Genomic DNA, 22,806 nt, shown 5'->3' with positions numbered 1-22,806 from the left:
ACACTTTAAACATTTAAAAATCATCTGCCCCTTGGCAACAGGAATCCTCTCTGGTATTCCTTTTTTGTCTTCTGTTGTGGTTGATGGCCCAGACCAAGAATGAGGACTTGTCAGTGGGCATCACAGGCTTCTAGTGCCTTGAATTGAGTGGCTTATTTGTTTTTAAATTTCAGATATTAATCTGACTTTTTTGAGGGGAAGGTGCCATGCCATGTGGCTTTCAAGATCTTAGTTCCTGGGCCAGGAACTGAACCCAGGGCCAAGACAGTGAAAACACAGAGTCCTAACCATTGTACATGTGGGGAACTTCCCTCCTTAATTACATTTTTATCAATGTAAATTTTTATGTCTAAAAATGTATTATTGCTTTTGTTTTAACTTAATAAAATCTTTTGTAAAATTCTTTTTTTTTTTTTTTAGCTTTTGATTTTATATTGGAGTATAGTTGATTAACAACGTTGTGTTAAGTTTCAGGTGTACAGCAAAGTAATTCAGTTATGAGTGTACATGCATCTATTCTTTTTAAAATTCTTTTCCAAGTTATGCTGTTATCTAATATTGCTGCTGCTAAGTCACTTCAGTTGTGTCCGACTCTGTGCGACCCCATAGACGGCAGCCCACCAGGCTCCCCTGTCCCTGGGATTCTCCAGGCAAGAACACTGGAGTGGGTTGCCGTTTCCTTCTCCAGTGTATGAAAGTGAAAAGTGAAAGTGAAGTCGCTCAGTCGTGTCCAAGTCTTAGTGACCCCATGGACTGCAGCCCACTAGGCTCCTCCGTCCATGGGATTTTCCAGGCAAGAGTATTGGAGTGGGGTGCCATTGCCTTCTCCAATATTGAGCAGACATAAAAATGTGTTCTTGCTTTTTAGACATGTTATATCATAATATGTCTAATAAGTAATACTTATAAAATAAACATCATAAAATGTCTAAAAAACCAAAGCACATTCTGACTGAGCTGTGACGTGAAAGATTTAAAGTAGTAGTGAACATGTCTATAGAAAGAATATTATGACAAGATGTGATGTATATTTACAAAAAAACAAGAACACAGAAAAACTACTCCTCTCAACTGATTTTAGAGTAAACAGATATCTTGTTAATTTATAAATCTGTTTCCTCTTATAAGATGTGCTAACATCTTTTCTTTTTCTTTTCCCCACCACTCTAGCGTACATTCCGACTCCAATTTACTTTGGAGCAGTTATTGACACCACCTGCATGCTCTGGCAACAGGAGTGTGGAGTGCAAGGCTCTTGCTGGGAGTACAATGTCACGTCATTTCGTTTCGTCTATTTTGGTTTAGCAGCCGGCCTCAAATTTGTTGGCTTTATATTTATTTTTCTGGCCTGGTACTCCATTAAATACAAGGAGGAGGAACTGCAGAGGCAGAGGTGGAGAGAGTTCCCTCTGAGCACTGTGAGCGAGACGGTGGGCCGCCCCGACAGTGCCAATAAGGCTGCCCGGACTAGATCTTGTCCCGCTTTCAGCACCCAGGGAGAATTCCACGAAGAGACTGCTCTGCAAAAAGGGATCCAGTACTCGGCACAGACCTATCCGGGGCCATTCCCAGAAGCAATAAGTTCCTCCCCAGACCTGGGGCTGGAAGAAAGCCCTGCGGCCATGTAGCCTCCCTCCTGAAGCTTGAAAATGGACGACTTTGGTTTTGTTGGTTGAGTTGAATATGGCGACTTGAGAAACACCCGTGCCTTCTTTTCTTTCTTTTTTTAACCTCTAAAGACACAATCCTCAAACCAACAAAACTCACTATACACAGCCACTGTTGATTGAGGGCTGGATACCTCAACAAGAATGAGCCTTTCCTCCTCTCCAAGGAGGAGTTTAGATAGATTTGTTACTGTTTCTGAGATGTTAATTTGACGCTCATGCTTTGATATGGTAGAAGGCTGGGTGCGTGGCTAACAAAATCTTGGGAAGTGTAATGGCAGTGCATATCATTAGCATACTCTCCGAACAAGGGTGAGCTTGACCGTGACTTTGCATTTACAAATCAAGGTTTTTAGATATGAACAACTACTGTGAGTTCTGCTACAAAGCACAAATGAATTTGCCTCAACTATGCAATTTGATTGGAAAATATAAGTGCAGCATGTTACTTTTGCTTTCAGAGACTAAAGCAGATAGTTTTTTTGAAAAGAGGAAGCTAAACTTTCCCTAAAGTACTGTTCATAGCTTTTTAAGCCATAGCAGAATTAAAAATCAGGTAGAACTTCTTAAATGCTTCACCAGAACCATAAGCATAGCATGAGAAAGGGAACAGCTAGTTTGTTCATAAGACACATTCTCTTTTAGTCTGTCTGTCCCACTATAAAGGAAGCTGCTGAGTCATGAACCTGAGAGCTTGAATATAAACTACAGGAGTCTTTCATAAGGGACTTTAACACTCGTGTGCTAAACAATATGGCTAGAAACTGTCATTTGAGATGCATAATAAGAAAAGAAACTGATGCTTTCTCATCCAAAGAAAATTGCTGCAGAAATTCTTTAGCTTTTAAGGGCCCATGTAAGGGTTGTTGAGAATTGTAACCTTGACACTCAAAGGAGTTGGAAAAAAGCAATCCCACAGAAGTAAGATTGAGTCTCACCTGATCATTTTAGTTATATCCCTGGAAGCACTAGCAGGTCTGTAGTTTTCTTTTTTATGTGCAGAGAATTGCTGTGGCGGTTGTGAAAATGGAGTCATTTAATCAGGAAAGCTCTGCCTGTGGCGTGAAATCCATGTTGAACAAAGGAGGGAGATCTGAGAGCCAGAGCTTGTGATGATCCTAAGTAAAGGTTGAAAATGATTTAAAATAAACTGGCCTGTCATACTGAATCCTACCTTATCAGAGTTAGAACCATTTTATACCTCCCTTTAGTTTCTATTGTAACTTTCCTGAAGTGATTTTGCAAGAGGATTTTTCTGTTCCTAAATGCACTTGGGGTTCAACAGCCACCATCCTTTTCAGTACCTCTCAGCACATCACTTTGATTTAGATCCACATGGAATGTTTTCTCTGTGGTTCTGAAGGAAGGTGCCTCCTGATAGCAATATAAACTGAGGCGAGTTAACCTGTGGAATTTGGCTGCCCAGAAAAAGAATTATGACAACTCAGACTTAGGAGGGACTGTAATGTACAAATATCAATATGATGGAGAACTGTTTCTGCCAAGGAGCCTAGGCTTATGTGAAGCTGATTTGGGAAATGATTCTCTTGTCTCATTTACACTCTTCAGTAGAAGGAATGTGATTGACCCATGATTCCTGGCTTTTTTGCCTCTATCCATGGCTGCATGGGTGGAGTTGTGTGAATATTCCTGGTCCAAGATTGTTTTCTTCTGTAACTTAGGAATGGTGTTGGTCAAATGGTTCTCTTGGTTGCAGGCAGTTTATGGAAAGGTTCTCTATAGGGTGGAGTTGGCAGTTAGACTAAATAATGTCTACAGGGTGGAGTTGGCAGTCCGGGGTGACAAGGACTTCCTTAGAGCAGACTTGTTTGGCTAAGTCATAAGAAGCATCATTGCCTGTAATTACACTGTGTCTGTCAAACTTTGGTCAACTTGGTGTATTTCGAAGATCTTCAGAGAATACTGCTTTATGTCTTTGAGTCTACTCTGGGGCCTTTGTGATCCCCCTCACCCTTTGTGGGAGATCTTTGATCCTTTACAAGAGAAAGTTTCTTATTGGCTTGGAGCAAAACATAGGTAGATTGGGAAGAGATGTGATTATCTTCTAAATTTTCCTCTGATTATTAAGAAACATTGAGAGAATTTGGGAAGGTTGGCACTTCTTTTTTTTTTTGTAGCTAAGATTGTGTGTTTCAACACTCTTAGAATTTCTCTCTTCCTGTTATCACATTTTGAAAAGGAGCACTGCCCTTAGAAATCTATGATCAGAAATGATGGTATAAGAAATCAGGTATAAATAGAGATCCCTCCCTGTCTTTACCTTGGAGATTCATTCAGTTCAGCCATCACTGAGTGTCATTTCCTTATCAAAAGCTATTTTACCCAGTTACCATCTGCCAATCTATGAAATCCTTTGGGTTGATTGCTACTGCTGCTAAGTCACTTCAGTCGTGTCCGACTCTGTGCGACCCCATAGACGGCAGCTCACCAGGCTCCCCCATCCCTGGGATTCTCCAGGCAAGAACACTGGAGTGGGTTGCCCTTTCCTTCTCCAATGCATGAAAGTGAAAAGTGAAAGTGAAGTCGCTCAGTCGTGTCCGACCCTCAGCGACCCCATGGACTGCAGCCTTCCAGGCTCCTCCGTCCATGGGATTTTCCAGGCAAGAGTACTGGACTGGGGTGCCATTGCCTTCTAGGTCAACCCAAATTCAAAGAAATTGGCCAGAACTGTACACCACAATGTTAATGTTGTACTTCCTCAAATATCTGGTACTTATAACTAGCAGGTATATCATTACCATGTTGTTGGTAAAAGTAAAATAAGCAGTAAAAATCATGGGACACTGATGTTTTGGAATATGTACCAATTAAGAATTGTCCCCAAAGCACTTTGGGTTCAGGTGGCATCATTGGAACATTAAGTAGTTAACTAAAGTGACTGCTTGCTAAATGACACCATTTGATTGTATATACAAGGTCCTTATAAGCTTGATAATAAATTGGTCATGTTACTTTAGAGTCACCACTCCTAATATAAGTTTAATTGACACTCTCCGTGAGCTTAGGCTTCTAATTACTTGGTTTTTTTTTTGAAAGGTCACCTTGTTCTTTTAAAAATTCTGTAAAGTATTATTTGGCCTTAATATGCAAATATAATATCCTCGAGTCTAGCCTATTAATTTAGAAACCCCAGGCGGAAGAGTGGGCAGTTGGCACACATTATTTTGGTTATCTTCTTTAGCTTGACATCTTTATCCTTTGTAGGTGGATTTAATTCTTGAAAACAGTCAAGAACTAGGGTGGGGAAAAGAAAGGAGCAGCAGAGAGGAAGCGAGTGAGCAGTTGTTGAGAGTTGGCTATTGGCAGAGCGTTTTTATCGGGCACACAATATGTAGCATGCATTTTAATCCTCTTAATAACTTTGCAAGATAGTTATTTTTTATTATTCTTCTAAAACACAGGTCATGAACACTGAGGCTCATAGAGGTCAAGTGATTTGTTTAGGATTTACATAGTGGCCAAGTCAGGGTTTGGATGCTCATTTCTTGTCGTGCACTTCTTACACTACGTAATACTTACAGTAATTTTGGTTAACATAGGTAAGATGTGACTATAAGATAGTGAGGTGAAGCATTTCATATTTTGATGTGTTACTATTTCTGAAGAGTAGAGAAGTTATTATTTCCTTGTGTAAAATAGACAAAAAATCTGTAGGAAACATCAAAATGGAATGTTTTGATTTTCAAGGTAAATTTACGTTTATTTAGCTAAGTCTTATATTCACAATTGTTTGCCCTAACTTACCTCAAGTATTTATTTATAGTTCCTATTTAATGTAGAACAAAACCAATTTTAGTGTTAACATTGCATCTCAGTAGTGTCTGAAATGAACCATTATGAGGAAAGGTGGTTCAGAATTTTGAATCTGAGTTTTGGGGATTTCAAGTGTATGTTCTTTTTGTCCCCTCCTCTTTCAGAATGTTAACATTTCTATTAGTTTTTTTAAATAACTAGCTTTTTTTTTTTTTTAATGACTAGCTTTTACATTTCTTAATACAAGTTTAATATGAACATACACAAAGTGTTACTTGTTAAGTGAACAGATACAAAATGTTATATGTTATGAACCAAACCACAGCCCAGTTGTTACTGATTGTTACCCATAGTAGCTGCAGGAATAAATGAGCTCATGCCCCTAGAAATGTCAGCAGGGGCTTACCTGGAGGAGGTAATGGTAGTCCTGCCTTTTCACCAATCACCAAGACAATTCTCCCTGAGCCTGCATTTCTGTCTGGCATTCTTTGGTGGACTTGGAGCCAAAAAGTTTCTTCTTGGAGCCTGTTTTGTATCAAATACAGGTGCACCGAAGAGAAGCTTCATAGTTTGCTTGGACCTGAAGCATTTGGAGGTTCTCTAGTTGTGCTTGAGTAGGAACCTAGGGTGGTAGCCAAATACAGTATGATTTTGTGTGTACTTAAAGCATCCTAAATGACACAGAAATGTGATCATAGCTACTGATATATAGGTGTGTGTGTGTGTGTGTGTGTGCTAAGTCACTTCAGTTGTGTCCAACTCTTTGTCACCCCCTGGACTGTAGCCCGCCAGGCTCCTCTGTCCATGGGATTTTCCAGGCAAGAATACTGGAGTGGGTTGCCATGCCCTCCTCCAGGGGCTCTTCCTGACCCAGGGATTGAACGTGTATCTCTTAGGTCTCCTGCATTGGCAGGTGGGTTTTTTTTTTTTTTTTTTTTAACCACTGGCGCCACCTGGGAAGCCTTATATAGGTGCATACTGAATATTCTAAGTAGCAAAGTGAGTGAAGTCGCTCAGTCGTGTCCGACTCTTCTCGACCCCATGGACTGCAGCCCACCAGGCTCCTCTGTCCATGGGATTTTCCAGGCAAGAGGACTAAGTAGCAGGTAGATATCAAAATACTGCATAACCCCAGGATTGTTTAGGATGCAGGCTTGCTATTCCTGTTATACAGATGGGTAGAGATCCTTTACACACATATAACTGCATTTCCTCTTTCATAGTTTGGAAGGGAGTGCCATGGCTGGCAAGGCGACATTTCTGGCCTCATGCACTTTATCTTTTCTATCTTCTCTGCTTTCCTTACCTTCTAGTATGCTGCTGGCTGTATCTATCCCAGACTTCTTGCCACATTGGAATGAGATCTGTGTATGTTTGAAGAGGTTATTTTAAGCACTTCATTTTTACTCAGCCCTAGGAAGGGTCATTCGTGCTAAGTCGCTTCAGTCGTGACTGACTCTGTACAACCTTATGGACTGTAGCCTGCCAGGCTCCTCTGTTCATGGGATTCTCCAGGCAAGAATACTGGAGTGGGTTGCCATGCCCTCCTCCAGGGGTTGTTCCCAGCCCGGGGATCGAACCCACGTCTCTTACGTCTCCTGCATTGGCAGGCGAGTTCTTTACCATTAGCACCAGCTGGGAAGCCAGCTATGATGTAAACCCTGCCTGGGTATTTGCTTTTGAAACATTAAAAAATAAATGCCTCGGTGCTAGAAGTATTTGATGATGCATGCTCACTACAAAAATGCACCACTGACTTGACAGTATTTCACTGAACGGGCTGCATGTGCTTTGCTTTTAGAAATCTGGAGAGCTTCTCAGAAAGTAAGCGTTCATTACTCTCATTACCACAGTTAATTCATGAACTTAACGCTGCAAAAAAGAAGAGTGTAAGGAGGATTACTTTTTTTATGGAAAACTCAGTGCTTTTGATATTTATTTTAGCAAGAATAATCAGATGCTAAAAATAATTTCAGAGAGAGGGGAAAATATTTCAGATAATCTTTTCTTATTTCTTCTCCCCAAAAACCTTACACACATGTAAGGTGTTTTTATAATATTGAGATTTTGAAGGTGTTGTCTTTTTCTGGTATTCTACTATTACATATTGCAATCGAAGGAGAAGGTATTATTGAAAACTGAAGTAATTGCAGGGACATATTAAACCAAAGGGGTGAACAAAAGAAGTTTAAAGTCTGTATGTTGAAATGAAAGATAAGGATAATGGTAAGACTTTATAGTGGGCATTTTTCTTAAAATACATACCTCTACCCCAAATATTAATTTGGAAGCATGAGATAGGCAGGTCAGCCATCGATTCTTTAGTTAAAGGAAAAGTGATACTGTGTCCAATAAACTGGTGTTAGGGCCCTAGTGGTGTGTGTGTTCAGTGTGTGTGTTTTTGTGTATAGGGGTGTGCTTGTGATGAAAGGCTGTTTTGAGTTGTTGCATAAAGAAATTTGATTTTGTGATTTTTAAAATGAATATTTATTTGGAGACCTCTTAGGGTAATGTAAAAGATGTATAATTTCCTGTGTTTAATGAAATCTCTTGTCATTGTACTAAGAAACATTGGTTTACAACATCTTGAATACTTGATTATTGCAAATTCAGAAAAAAAAAAGTTAAAAAAAAAAGAATAAAATGTGTGTTGGATTGAAATTTGTTTGTCCCTTAAGATTTTGGGGGTTTGAAGAGATGAAGTAATGATGTCAATGTTTTCTCCCATTGTAAAGGCCCACCAGGGGCCTTCCCCGGTGGTCTAGTGGCTGGGATTCCATGCTCCCAATGCAGGGGCCCTAGTTCGATCCCTGGTTGGGGAACTAGATCCTGTGTGCCACAACGAAGACCTGATGCAGCCAAAAAAAAAAAAAGACACAGGGATTAGATGAGATTAAATGGGCCTCCACTTTCTCTGGAAAATGGCACAAATGAACTCCTTACCTAACTGGTAACTTTTCCTTGAAGCCAAATTAGGACTATAGTTTTTAGGAACTTGTGGTAGCATATTTTCTGAGTCACTAAAGAGAATAATTCTAAGCATTTCATCTTTTATCTATTTAAATTCAAACAAAATTTGGGGTTACAGAACTGTATGCCTTGAATATGGTTGGTGTTAGTCAGGATAGACTATGTTATACTTAAATAACATGCCAATCCCCAAATCTCAGTGGCTTCATAGCACAAAATTCATTTCTCATTAATAAGACACATCTGTGTGGGTCTGTTCTAGAGTCCTTCAGGGACCCAGTCTGACAGAGGCTCCCTCATCTTGAAGTTGCACAATTTGGAACTTTCAGAGATGGTTTTGGTTGTAGAGGCAAGGAAGAAGCATAGAGAAAGGCAAAGGGGATTTTCTGTGTCTCAGACTGGACGTGACACACTGTATTCATCTGAACTAGTGGTGTGTCCCTGCTTAACTGCTGGATCCTGAAAGTATTGGGGAGCAGATAGCAGGCATTTGACGGATGTTACTCTTTGCCACCAAGTGACCATGATAGGTCTAAGGGTATTTCCAAAGGAGTGCAACTCATGAGTCTGTTATTTCTTAGTTGCTAAGTTGTATCCGACTGTGTTGCCACCCCAAGGACTGTAGCCTGGCAGGCTCCTCTGTCCATGGTGTTTTCTAGGCAAGAATACTGGAGAGGGTGGCCATTTACTTCTCCAGGGGATTTTCGACCCAGCGGTCAAACCTAACGTCTTTGCAGGTGAACTCTTTACCACTGAGCCACCTGGGAAGCAACTCATGAGTCTAATAATTGATAAACCAAAGGAAAGTCTCAAGCATAAAAAAGAATGCTTTCCAAAGGAATGAATATCAAAACTTGATCACCAAAGCAGTTAAAAGCCCCGTTTCCCTAGTCTCTACTGAATAACAAGCTGATCATTGCTCAGGGCGGCCAGGAGCTGGCCTGAGCCTAGAGGAAGAATTTGTGGTCAGACTCCAACCCCCATGGGGAAAAAGCACTAGATTTTGAGGGCTTATCTGAAGGGCAACAGCATTTTCTAAGTGTACTGGCATCTCAAACTTTTGGGTGAGAGGCAGAAGGAGCTAAATGAGCCTTGGAAATAACAGCATGACTCATAGACTGAGATGCAAAGTGGCTATATTTAGAATCCAGCTCCGGAGCACTCAATAGGTGGAAAGCAGGACAATTGATTTCTATTTACCACCCCCTTGCACACCTAAACTAAAAGGTCACAGTGGCCCAAGATACATGGATAATTGGAGGGAGTCTGTGCTTCTGTACTGATTTCTGGGCAAAACTCTTTTCCTCCATGGCTTTGTGTATTTAACAAAAGAGCCATTTATGCAAAGACCAAATAGTAACCCCTACCCAAGTGTACTGTCTTCTCTGGATTTCCCTTGAATCTCTTCGATAGCCCACACCTTCAAGGGAAAAGCAGAGCCATTCTGGATATTACACCATTTGAAATAAACACAGAAGGAAAACAGTTTCTTTTTAAGGAATGAAGACAGCAGAAATGTTTTGAATGTGACAACTCATCTTCCATGCTTCAGCCCCAGACTTGGTAAAACCTCAGCATTTTCAGAGCAGTTAAAAAGCATTCAGTTCCTTTTGGTCTTTAAAAAATTGCCCGCTGGGCAGAGACGGCCTCCGTAGCTTGGTTTATGGGAGCCAAAAAACATTTTTAATTGCACAGAGTCATGGGGAAGCAAGGAGATCGATATTCGATATTCAGGGCTCACTCTTGAATTTAAACATCAAAGTCTGATGCAATCCCTGCTCATAATACCAATATAAATCAGTAGAAAGCTAAACTGTTCTTTGGCCTCCTGGAATGGCTAAGATCCTAGGCACCGAAGAAAGAGCAAGCCTGCCATGGATCAAGTTGTTCTAGATGTTTTCTTAGAGAAATGGTAGAGCTACTACTTTAGAAATCAATATAAAGGGCTGCTTTGCCAAGGGTCTAGGCCCTGGGACCCAGCAGAGGTCTTTAGTTGCAATAGAGTGACATCTAATGGTCATTATGAAAAAACACAAGCTGTAATCTCTTAACCCTTCGGATTCCGGGGCTGGACTTGGGTGGCTCTGTTGTTCTGGTGTTGTGTCCAACTCTTCCTGACCCCATGGACTGCAGCACGCCAGCCTTCCCTGTCCTTCACTATCTCCCAGAGTTTGCCCAAACTCATGTCCATTGAGTCGGTGATGCTATCTAACCATCTTCATCTTCTGCTGCCCGCTTCTCCTCCTGCCCTCAATCCTTCCCTCAATCAGGGTCTTTTCCAATGAGTCAACTTTTCATGTCAATTGGTCAAAGTATTGGAGCTTTAGCTTCAGCTTCAGCATCAGTCCTTCCAATGAATATTCAGGGTTGATTTCCTTTAGGATTGACTGGTTTGATTTCCTGGCGGCCCAAGAGACTCTCAAGAGCCTTCTCCAGCACAGAATCTGCCTGCAGTTCAATTTGGGTTCCATCCCTGAGTCAGGAAGTTCCCCTTGAGGAGGAAATGGCAACCCATTCCAGTATTCTTGCCTGGGAAATCCCATGAATACACTGAGGAGTCTAAGGACACAAATGCTCTGCCTTATGGGAGAACAGAGGAACCAGAAATCAAATTGCCAACATCTGCTGGATCATCAAAAAACCAAGAGAGTTTCAGAAAAACATCCACTTCTGCTTTATTGACTATGCCAAAGCCTTTGACTGTGTGGATCACGACAAACTGTGGAAAATTCTTCAAGAGATGGAAATACCAGACCACCTGACCTGCCTCCTGAGAAATCTATATGCAGCTCAAGAAGCAATAGTTAGACCTGGGCATGGAAAAACAGACGGGTTGTAAATCGGGAAAGGAGTATGTCAAGGCTGTATATTGTCACCCTGCTTATTTAACTTTATGCAGAGTACATCATGAGAAATGCTGGGCTGGAAGAAGCACAAGCTGGAATCAAAATTGCTAGGAGAAATATCAATAACCTTAGATATGCAGATAACATCACCGTTATGGCAGAAAGCGAAGAAGAACTGAAGAGCCTCTTGATGAAAATGAAAGAGGAGAGTGAAAAAATTGGCGTAAAACTCAAAATTCAGAAAACTAAGATTGTGGCATGCAGTCTCATCACTTCATGGCAAATAGATGGGGAAACAGTGGAAATAGTGACAGACTTCATTTTTGGGGGCTCCAAAGTAGCTGCAGATGGTGACTTCAGCGATGAAATTTAAAGATGTTTGCTCCTTGGAAGAAAAGCTAAGACTGATCTAGACAGCATATTCAAAAGCAGAGACATTACTTTGCCAACAAAGGTCCGTCTAGTCAAGGCTATGGTTTTTCCAGTGGTCATGTATGGATGTGAGAGATGGACTATAAAGAAAGCTGAGCACTGAAGAATTGATGCTTTTGAACTGTGGTATTGGAGAAGACTCTTGAGAGTCCCTTGGATTGCAAGGAGATCAATCAAGTCAATCCTAAAGGAAATCAGTCCTGACTATTCATTGGAAGGACTGTTGCTGAAGCTGAAACTCCAATACTTTGGCCACCTGATGTGAAGAACTGACTCATTTGAAAAGACCCTGATGCTGGGAAAGACTGAAGGCAGGAATGGGAGTGGACGACAGAGGAGAGATGGTTGGATGGCATCACCAACTCTATGGACATGAGTTTGAGTAAACTCTAGGAGTTGGTGATGGACAGGGAAGCCTGGCGTACTGCAATCCATGGGGTCGCAAAGAGTCGGACATGACTGAGCCACTGAACTGACTGGAGAACAGTTTGAACAAATTCCAGGAGATAGTGAAGGACAGAGAGGCCTGGCATGTTGCAGTTCATGGGGTCACGAAAGAGTCAGACACAACTTAGCACCTGAACAACAGAGCTACCTAAGTTTAACTCAGGAACCGGAAGGGCTGAGATGTTGAACTGTCCCAAGGAATTAGCACTGTCTTTCTTGGGCATGTTTTGGAAAAGCAGCCTGTCTGCTAAGTGTCTGCCATCCTTGACTCAAACCTATTTTATAGTCAAAGAAGCTGTGTTGGAGTGCTTATGTGACTTTTCCAAGCTCATGCAGAAAGTAAAAACTAGAGTTTGTGGTGAAGTTTGTCTTCTATAATTTCATGTCTGTCATTCTTTCCACTACTGACCAGATGGGGTCCCCACTGTGGCCTCTGTTTTCACGGATTTGGGGTGTGTGTGTGCGTGTGTGTGCCCCCATGTGTGCTGAAATGGGGAAGGTGGACAGGGCTGGCCCTCACCTCTGCTAAATCTCTTCCTCTTCTAAACCCATGGGGAGCACACAGGTGGTCATCAGCACACCCCTTCTGGGCATCAGCTTTGTCACAGATTACAGGAGACCCGCCTGCCAGCAAATCTCCAGGGGCCTTTCGAGATCTGAATAGTTTCCCTCAAGCCCTTTATGCAAAGTAGCTACATAAACAGAAGTAGAAATAGTTATTGAACCACCGTGGAATTTCCTCCAGGAGAGCAACATTTGGTTTATTCACATCTTGCAGGACAGGAACGAGGAAGAAGGCACAAGGATGTGTCTTTGGACAGTACTATTACCTTGGATTCTTCTCTCATGAAATCGTGGTGTTAGGACTGGAAAGTGTCCCCTCAAAATTCATATATTGAAGCCCTAATCTCCTGTGTGACTGTATCTGGAAAGAGGATTTTAAAGAGGTGAAATTAAATGAAGTCCTGATGGTGGAGCCCTGATCTAGTATGACTAGTGTTTTCGTAGGAAAAGAGCCCTGCCCCTGCCGGGAAATGTACACACAGAGAAAAGGACATATGAGGATACAGAAGAAAGTGGTCCTCTGCCAGCCGAGGAGAGATGTCTCTGGGGAAACCATACCTGCCGATACCTTGGTCTTGGACTTCTAGCCTCCAGGAGTGACAAAGTAAATTTCTGTCATGTAAGCCACCCAGTCTGGTTCTCTGTTATAGCAAACAGATAAAGATGGTTTTGGGTTTCCCTGGTGGTTCAGCAGTAAAGAATCCACCTGCCAGTGCAGGAGACGTGGGTTCAATCCCTGGAGGAGGGCATGGCATCCCACTCCAGTATTCTTGTCTGGAGAATTCCATGGACAGAGGAACCTGGTGGGTTAGATAGAGTCCATGGGGTCATAAAGAGTTGGACGGGACTGAGCACTCATTTACAGATGGTTTCCTTCATTATCCAGGGGTTGAACTGGCAGGTCCCAAAGTTCTTTGCTTTTTTTTTTCCTTTACTATTAACGTTCTGAGCTCTGGACATGTCACAGATGGTTAGCCTCTCTATATGAAGGGGAAAAAGCTCCTCAGGAGATCTAGAATAGAAGGAGGTATATGGAACTTGTCAATCAGAAAACTTGAGGTCTTGGAAGGTGGTGAGGAATTCACCAAATTTCATGGTCACCAAAGAATTCAAACTTCCTTCTTTGGGGAGGGGAGTGGCGTATCCTCTTGCTTTTGAAAAACTCCCATTTCTGCTGCCTAAGACTGGCTACATAATTTGCAAGTTCAGTGAAAAATGGGAACATGGGGTCCCTTGTTCAAAGACTACTGAGAATTTCAAGATGGCAACCGTAGAGAATTCAGCCCAGCACTGGCCCCTTTGTAGCTGCCCAGGCTGCCTGCCCAGGGAAGCTGCCCTCGACTGCCTCTGCTACACCCCTCTGGACACCAGTGAGGCAAATCCGTGCTGAAATCATCAACTGGAGAATGTTCTATAACACACACTGACTTTGGATCAATTTTCCAAATAAGGATAATGTTTAATCATATACATTGAGGGACTTCCCTGGTTGCCTAGTGGTTAAGGTTCTGTGCTCCCAATGCAGGGAGCACAGGTTCCATCCCTGGTTGGGGAACTAAGATCCCACAGGCCACAAGGTGTGGTAAAAAAAAAAAGTGAAAAAAGAAATTATGTACATTTAAAAAGAAAAAAGAAATTATGTACATTTAGATCAGGACTCCATTTTACTGGGATGAGTGTACCACAGAAACTTGGTTAAGTTCATTTCTCTGAAACGGGTAAAGTTTAAACTCCTTTTATTTCAAGAAATAGTGCCTCTAGACTTTCCTGAAGCCAGAATTGTTCTATAAAAGTATCACAGAATATTACACAAGATTTTAAAAAACACAATATGCTTCCTAATAACTTGAAACCTTTTTTTTACAAAGCACGTCATTCATGACCATAAATATGTTTCATCTGTCATTCAGCCGGTGACACACACATCTGATAAAGAGTTAATTTTAACATATGTACAGAGTCTATGATAAAGACAAAGTTATCAAAGATTCAACTCTAACATATCAGGTTTTCTTTAAAAGAGTTTACCTTAAACACGTAAAGGTAACATAACTTACCTATGCATTTGATTATCTAAAAATAAAATGAAAATTACCATTAAGCTAAAAAATACCTTCTTGGGAAGTTGGCTAGGATACTGCAAACTCTCAGTGAGGTAATAATCCTTTTGCTGGTACTGAAACATCTAAATATGACAAATATTTTCAAGAACACAGAATTTCAAAAGCAGTTTTCACTTATGCCTTAAAAAAAATCAAAACCTGGTGAAGGCCTTAAAAGTAACCATAGAACACATATGGTGCATTTAAATTATGAAACATTCATGAGTTTGTTTTACTGAAAAAAAAAAATTTTTTTTTTTCTTATATAAATTCAAAACTAGATATATTTTCTCAACACTTAAGCTTACTAGCCAGGTCAAGAAAACAAAACAAAGATTAAAAAAAAGTCTTCAGTCCTTTTATCCTGTTAAGCAAATGATAAAAATGTAGCAGTTTTAAAGCAGATGATGAACACTTTGAGGCTAGGCACAGAGAAAGCAGGCAATCTTTGTTTTGTTTATTTGTTTATTTTTACTGCCAACATCCTTAGCCATGCCTTTCTGCTAATCGATTTTAGCAAGTCGAGGTAAAACACATGCATTATTTTCTGGCAAAAGCGTACGCTGAACAAGATGTGATGATACTGTCTGTCATCCCTGGGGTCCATTTTCCTTTGTCACACTGAGAGCAAGCAGTGACACTGTGACAAGCCTGGGGGAAAAAATAAGACTAACCAAACAGACATGGCATTCCCATCTCAAAGTGCAAAAATCACTGAGCGAAAAGCGAGGGCACTGAAAAATTCCAGTGGTTAAAAATGAATTGAAACCACAATACGCACGCAGTGGAAAACAGATTGAAATTTCACTGAGGATGTCAAGTTTCAGAAACTCAGAAAGGCACAATTCTAGCCATCTTGATTGGATAACATTTGTATACACACATCCCTAGAACTTTCAAAGGTTAATACTGTTTTAGTGACCCCCCCAAACAAACAAAACCCCACAAATGCACCTTTCTCTCTATTCTTGACAGTGACTTAGAAGACCAAGTCCCTAGGTGCGTGCCGCTCGTGTCCGCACTGACTTCCACTGCACAGGTGTACCTGGGGCAGTTTGGAATGCTGGCTGTCATGATCACCTTTATTAGTTTACTAAGAACAAATTAAAAAAAAATACTGTGTTTAGGGTAAGGCCACATGGCATCTAATCAGAGGAGAGTGGAAACGAGGCACTGCCTTCTAGACTCTGTAGGCTCCCAGCCCTGTGGTTCTTCTCCACTTGGTTTGACATCCTCTCTGTGATGCTGGAGGAAACAGGCGGCCCCCCGGTGGACTCTCTGATCACCAGATCAGTGGAGTTAACATCAGGACGTGCAGAAAGAAGCAGCTGATCTTTGGAAATATCTTCCTTTGGACGACCATCCTGGGGACGGCCCTTCTGCTGCCTGGGTCTAGGCTGCACCAGCTCTGTCATGCCATTGCCGCTGAAATCAGTTTCAAGGTGATTGATCCCTTCACGCTCCATCCATTTGTCAGTTTTATGATTTCTCCAGTGTTCAGAATCCAAACGATGAAATTCGGGAATGTCGTTGTTCCATTCAAGTTGACTGTCTGGACTGAATGTTGGTCGGCTGGAATGCAGGGTGGGAAGGTCAGCCAGCAAGGTCAAAGGAGGCGCTTCCCTAACCCTACCCCTGGGGTCTTCATCCACCTCTGCTGGGGCTGAGAGGTCAGCAGACACAGCCAGGAGCCCATCACTTGGAGCACTTTTAGTCTCATTGGCTTGGTTTTGCTCATGGTGACTGTTCAGCAGTGCAAATACTCTATCTACATCCTTCAAGTAATTAGTCCAGTCAGCCAGACTAAGTCTATAGTTTCGTCTGTCCTTGTAGGCGCTTCCATTCACGCTGTATACATCCTCCGAGCCTTGCCAGTTGCTGTCTGCAGTGAGACTGGGCAGATTAACCTTCCCATCCATCCCATAACTGTCCTCTGTGAAGAGAGATGAAGGTGGATCATTAGTGAGAAAACATGTTCAACCTATTGAATAAGCAACTTGCATTGTTTTTGTGGCACAAAGCAATTTGAAATAAAACATGGAAAAGTATGTGTCTCTAGTAATTTGTTATCAAGGACTGGCCTCAGGTTACAGAAGTGACTGAATGAGAATGAACTTTGGAAAGAAGGCTGAACGAGTGAGGAATTCTATAACAGGCTTGGCTGGTACTGGGAATACACTGGTATTACCTGTCAGGGGGCTTATGATTTACTCCTGGCTCTACTCAAGTCACCGATGGAACCAGGAAATCAAGTGTGTTAGTCTCTCTGAGTCTTGGTTCCTCATCTACCAAATATAGCTATGTGTTAAAACCTTTATTACATACAGAGCTGCTAGATGAATGATGTTTCAAAGTAATTTAATGTAATAGACAATACTTTGTAAAATATTTTTATTTTATTATTTTATACTCCTTGACAGTATAAAAACACATTTGAATGCAGTTAAATATTTGCATCTATTTAACTTCAAATTAGATAGAGCTGTTTCTTTGATTTTTTTTTTCTTTGCTCTAAAACTTCTATCCTTTAAAGAAACCAACCACTGAGTGGTTTTGCACAGCATTCAATGAACCCACCAGCTTTCTTGCTCTGATTTTTCTACATCATCAAAATGACTATAGTTCTGCAGAAAACAATGTCTTTTCCCTAGGTGTGCCCAAGTACCACTTAAGAAGAGGTGGCCTAGATGAAGGCAATGAACTACCTAGAAAGCGATACAGAGAATCCTAGAATCTTCAAATTACCTGTAAGTTAAAAAAAAAAATTAATACCAAATGCCAGTAGAGCTGTGTGTCACACTTTGGGCACCAGCCCTGGGAAGACTATACAGAAGAGAAAAGAAGGAAGTGAGAATGCAGTCAAAGATAGACTTGAAACCATTGCTGGAAAGAACGTCAACCTGTGGTATAAAACCCTGTAGAGTCTTGGTAAATTGTGGTTGCAACAATGAAGAAAAGACTGAAGGGAGCATGAATGGAGATGACAGTCTTGAAAGGCATCACTTTGGGGGGAAAAAGGATACAAAGGAAGGGAAAAATGGCCTTCGAAAACTGGGTGATAAAGGAAAAAAGAAGCCGAAAGGGTGCAATTTCAGTCCTGTAATAAAAAAGAGAAACAGACAAACTGGAGGACACACAACCTCTTACAACCCCATCCCCAAATAATAATGCAATAAAAAGTAAAAAGAAAAAGTATGCTTGGTTACACTGACAGAATAGGATCTTCTTAAACTAGGCATCTTGGAAATACTTGAAGTCCCTGAAATTAATAAAAGCAGTCTAAATGTAAACAAAATTATTACAAAAGAACATAGAAAAAAAGTATAAAAAGTCTACCATCTTATGAAAATGCCCCTGCCAAAATAAACCCGAAAGTGAAGAAAACCATAATGTAACACTGTTAAGTAAATGAAATCTTCTCAATCAAGTATCCCAGGATGTGAAAGCCACCTTAGATCAAACATTAGAGTATGAACCGAGGATCGTATATCCAGCCAACCTCTCTTTCAAGTATCAAGGCTACAGAAAAACAGTTTCAAACATGGAAGAATGCAAAGAACATGGAACACATCAGGTCATCTTGAACAGTCTCCCAGAGGGTGAGTTTCATTCAATCAAGAAATCACTGGGGAAACATCAGCAAAAGGATGGGTGGTGAGCGTTTAACACATTTATCAGATCCAGGAATGAAACAAAATTAATAAGGCAAAGAACAGAAAAATGACATATCTAATTCATAAATATTGATAATAAATCAAAACCCTGTTTTTTTTTTTTAAGAAAAAGGATCCCAACAGTAACTAGCTCACCTAATTATGAAAAAAGGGACCAATTTCAAATAGACAAAATAGAAAATGACAAGGCAGAAATAATGATTGAAATATACAAAATATAAAAAGTAAACAAGTACTCTGCAGATATCAAAGCAAATCAATTGAAAAAACCTAGATGAAACAGCTAATTGTCTAGGAAAACATGTTTTATTGAAATTGATCCAATAGAGGTAGAAAGTTTAAACAGAACAAGTCCCAAAGAAGGAAAATAAAGGTTTATTACCTTTATATAATTATATAAGTTTATAAAAACTACTTAAGAACTTTCTATCAGTGTTATAAGAACTACACTACAAACAAGCTTCCCTGGTGGCTCAGCAGTAAAGAATCCACCTGCCAATGCAGGAGACACAGGTTCAGTCCCTGGGTTGGGAAGAGCCCCTGGAGGCGGACATGGCAACCTACTCTAGTATTCTTGCCTGGAGAATTCTACGGACAGAGGAGCCCGGCAGGCTACAGTCCATCGGGTTGCAGAGAGTTGGACGTGACTTAGCGACTAAAACAACGAACAATAAAGAAGCAACAGGTCACTATAGTTTCGCAGGAGAATTTTACCCAGCCTTCAAGGAAAAGAACATCTCAATGCTATACTAACTGTTCCAGAGCATAGAAGATCAAAGAAAACCCGGAAGCTCTTTCTATGAAGCAAGTCTAACCTTGTTCGCTGTGGCAGGCAGAAGAGTGTATTCATCTTTCAAAGATGTCCACATCCTAATCCCCAGAAACTAGGTATTGTTGCCTTACATGCAAAAGGGACTATACAAATTCAAACTAAGTTATGGATTCTGAGGTGAGGAGGTTATCCTAGCCAGGTGGGGCCAATGTCATCCCAAAGATCCTTTTTAGGAAAAGGAGGGCAAGCGAGTCAGAGAAAATGTGACCTTGGAAGCAAAGGGGTGTGTATGTTGGCAGGGGAACAGGTAGGTATTGAGACTTGAAGACGCTGAATTTTCAACTTTGAAGATGGAGGAAAGGGCCGTGAACAAGGAATCCAGGAAGCTTCTAGAAGCTGGAAAAGGCAAGGAAATGGACTCTTCTCTAGAGGCCCTAGAAGGAATACAATGATTTTTAGCCCAGTAAACCATTTCAGACTTCTAACTTCTAGAAATGTCAGAGAATACGTTTGTGTTGCTTTAGGGCATGGGGTAGGTATCACTTGATGGCATGGTGGTAAAGAATCTGCCTGCAAAGCGGAGATGCTGGTTTGATCTCTGGGTCAGGAAGATCCCCTGAGAAAGAAACGGCAATCCACTCCAGTATTCTTGCCTGGGAAATCCCACGGACAGAGGAGCCTGGCAGGCTGTAGTATATGAGGTTGCAAAGAATCTGACACAACTTAGCAGCTAAACAACAACAGGCATGGGGTAATCATGAGTTATGACAGTGATAGAAAACCAATACCTAAAAAGATAACACAGCATAAACACAAAGACAGTTTCAGACTGAATCATTTATAAGAAGACACAAAAATCCTAAATAAAATATTAGTGACGAGCATTCAATATTATATTAAGAAAATAACACATGACGGTCGAGCAAAATTTATTCCAGAAACGGAAGGTTAGTTGGTCTACTCTTAGCAAATCTATTAACATAACATATCATATTAGTAGATCTAAAGAGAAAAATTATCTGAGTAACTCCATAAATGCTGAAAAGGTTTTTGACAACCTCAACATTCATTAAATACTAAAAACACTAAAAAATACTAGAAAAGAATTGATAGCTATTTCCCTAACATAACGAAAACATATATATCTTAGTCCTAAAGCCCGCTTCTCACTTCACTTCATGGAAAAATCCTGAAATTACTTTCACTAAGAACAGGGACAAGGTAACATTGTACTGAAAATATTAGCTTATTCAATTAGATAAATTGATGAGACACATAAATGGGAAAACAAGCAAAGCTATCTCTGCAAATGTTTGACAGTATACCTGGGAAACTGAAGAGAATACATGACAAAGCGGACTGAAAAACAATTTACAAGGTAGCAGGTAGCAAAATTAATGTACAGAAACCAATAGCCCTCATACACATAAACAATTATCAAGTAGACGTTTTAATGGTGGATGAAAACTTTGTTTATGTAGTTACAGAAAAGATAAGGTGCTTACAAAACACTTAACAAGAAATGTGCAAAACCTTTAAGAAAATACTTTTTAAAAGCTCCTGAAATTCAGACCCATAAATATACTTGACCAAATGGAAAAATGTCCTTTGTTTGACAGAGCATGACAAAGATATAAATTCTTTTCAATAAACAATATTTTATAATAACTATATAGTTATAACTTCTAAAAATTGTGAATCACTACAAAGAACACCTGTAACTTATGTAATATTGTACATCAACTATATTTCAATAAAAAAAAAACAAAACTCTTCCTGACAATTCTTTCAGAAACCAGATAGAAAAATGGTCAAAGGCAGAACCAGATAGTCTACAAAATATGCCAAATTTGCAGTTAGTGTGAGTTAACAATTCTGAAATTCCTCTCTGTGTACCGCAGCATTTAGAAAATGACTGAATCCACTGAGGATAACAGGAACTGGGCTCCAGGGCCCGCCTGTCCCTGACGGCACACTTCTGTGCAGGGTGCAAACCGCACAGCGCCACCCAGTGGCCCTGGTCCTGACTCACACTCTAACAGCCCTAACGCAGGCCCCCTTCATTGTCTTAGGAAGCCAACCTCACCTCCAGACCCTTTAACTTCAAACCCTGGTCTTCACTCGTCTCTTGGTTGAGTGCCTTAAAGAGAAAAGTCCAACCGTACTAGCAAGGCATCTTGAAAAGAAAATGGAGCCCTGAGATGTGACCGAGAGAAGAGAGCTTTCTTTGGGCAACACAGAAAGTTAGTCACTCAGTCGTGTCTGACTCCTTGAGAACCCATGGACTGTAGCCTGCCAGGCTCCTCTTTCCATGGAATTCTCCAGGCAAGAATACTGGAGTGGGTCACCATTTCCTTCTCCAGGGGATCTTCCCGACTTAGGGATCAAACCCAGGTCTCCTGCATTGACAGGCAGATTCTTTACTGTCTGAGCCACCAGGGAAGCTCAGAACAACATAGAGCAGGGCAGTCAAGGCTGCATTTTTTCCTTTTGATCTCAAGAGATTCCGGTGGTTCAGAGAACACATTTGTGTGCTGAACTCTGGGTTGCCAATGAGTGATGATGGAGATGGTGCTGGCTCTGATAAGATCTCTTTTTGGGTTTCTTATAAAATACAGTGGCATTCTTTTATCATTTACTATCCCCTTTCACATACCACTTTCTTCATGTGAATTTTTTGCACCCCCATATTATTATACCTGACTAGTAACACTCATCATTCCTGAGGCTTGCTATACGTCAGGCTCTGTCCTCAGTTTCTGACTAGCAAGACTGGGATTTGAACCCAAGGCAGGCTGGCTTCAGCATCCGTGCTCTAACCACAATGCCGCACAGCGTGTAACACACGGCTCTATCACCCGTAACTGTCTGCAAGGCATGCGCTGTTGCCACAGGGAAAAGTGAATCAAAATGAGCAACAGGGGTTCCTTAAAAGACTGAAAGTAGAGCTACCACATAATCTAGCAATCCCACTCTTGGGCATATATCCAGAGAAAAGTTTAATTCGAAAAAATAAATGCACCCCAGTGTTCATAGCAACACTATTCACAATAACCAAGACATGGAAGTGATGGAAGTGTATATAGAGGAATGGATAAAGAAGATGTACATAGAGGAATGGATAAAAAAGATGTACATACATAGAATAGAATATTAGTCGTAAAAAAGAATGAAATAATGTCACTTGCAGCAACACGGATGGACCTAGAGATTATCATACTAAGTGAAATAAATCAGAGAAAGTCAAATATCATATGATATCACTTATATGTGGAATCTAAAAAAGGGTTAGGGTTAGGGATATCACTTATACGTGGAATCTAATAACAATAAACTTATTTACAAAACAGAAACAGACTCACAGACACAGAAAACAAAGTTATGGTTACCAAAGAGGAAGGAGAAAGGGGAGGATAAATTAGGAGTATGGGATTAACAGATATCTGTATAATATAATGGCAACCCACTCCAGTGTCCTTGCCTGGAGAATCCCAGGGACAGGGGAGCCTGGTGGGCTGCCGTCTATGGGGTCGCACAGAGTCGGACACGACTGAAGCG

At 40.9% G+C, this 22,806-nt stretch overlaps 2 protein-coding genes across 9 annotated transcripts in view; one reads left to right on the top strand and one right to left on the bottom strand.

Moving 5' to 3' along the window:
* SLCO5A1 (solute carrier organic anion transporter family member 5A1) overlaps nucleotides 1–9,293 on the top strand; it is a 215,610-nt gene extending 206,317 nt beyond the window's left edge. For all 3 annotated transcript variants that reach the window (XM_055546211.1, XM_055546213.1, XM_055546210.1), the window contains one exon: nucleotides 1,171–9,293. In XM_055546211.1, the coding sequence (XP_055402186.1) occupies nucleotides 1,171–1,628 (458 nt within the window). In that variant the 3' untranslated portion in view covers nucleotides 1,629–9,293. The remainder of the gene's footprint in view (nucleotides 1–1,170) is intronic.
* A 6,575-nt stretch (nucleotides 9,294–15,868) lies between these two features.
* The window catches only part of SULF1 (sulfatase 1), a 188,769-nt gene continuing 181,831 nt past the window's right edge, over nucleotides 15,869–22,806 (bottom strand). For 5 of the 6 annotated variants that reach the window (XM_055546204.1, XM_055546205.1, XM_055546206.1 and 2 more), the window contains one exon: nucleotides 16,571–16,735. In XM_055546204.1, the coding sequence (XP_055402179.1) occupies nucleotides 16,705–16,735 (31 nt within the window). In that variant the 3' untranslated portion in view covers nucleotides 16,571–16,704. Of the gene's footprint in view, nucleotides 16,736–22,806 lie in introns of all 6 variants that reach the window. The other variant, XM_055546209.1, reaches the window with a different exon arrangement.

The sequence above is a fragment of the Bubalus kerabau genome, chromosome 14 (genome assembly GCF_029407905.1).
Source record: "Bubalus kerabau isolate K-KA32 ecotype Philippines breed swamp buffalo chromosome 14, PCC_UOA_SB_1v2, whole genome shotgun sequence".
NCBI classification, from domain to species: Eukaryota; Metazoa; Chordata; class Mammalia; order Artiodactyla; family Bovidae; genus Bubalus; species Bubalus kerabau.
Note: the sequence above shows the minus strand (reverse complement) of the source record. Positions and strands in the feature narration are given on the sequence as shown.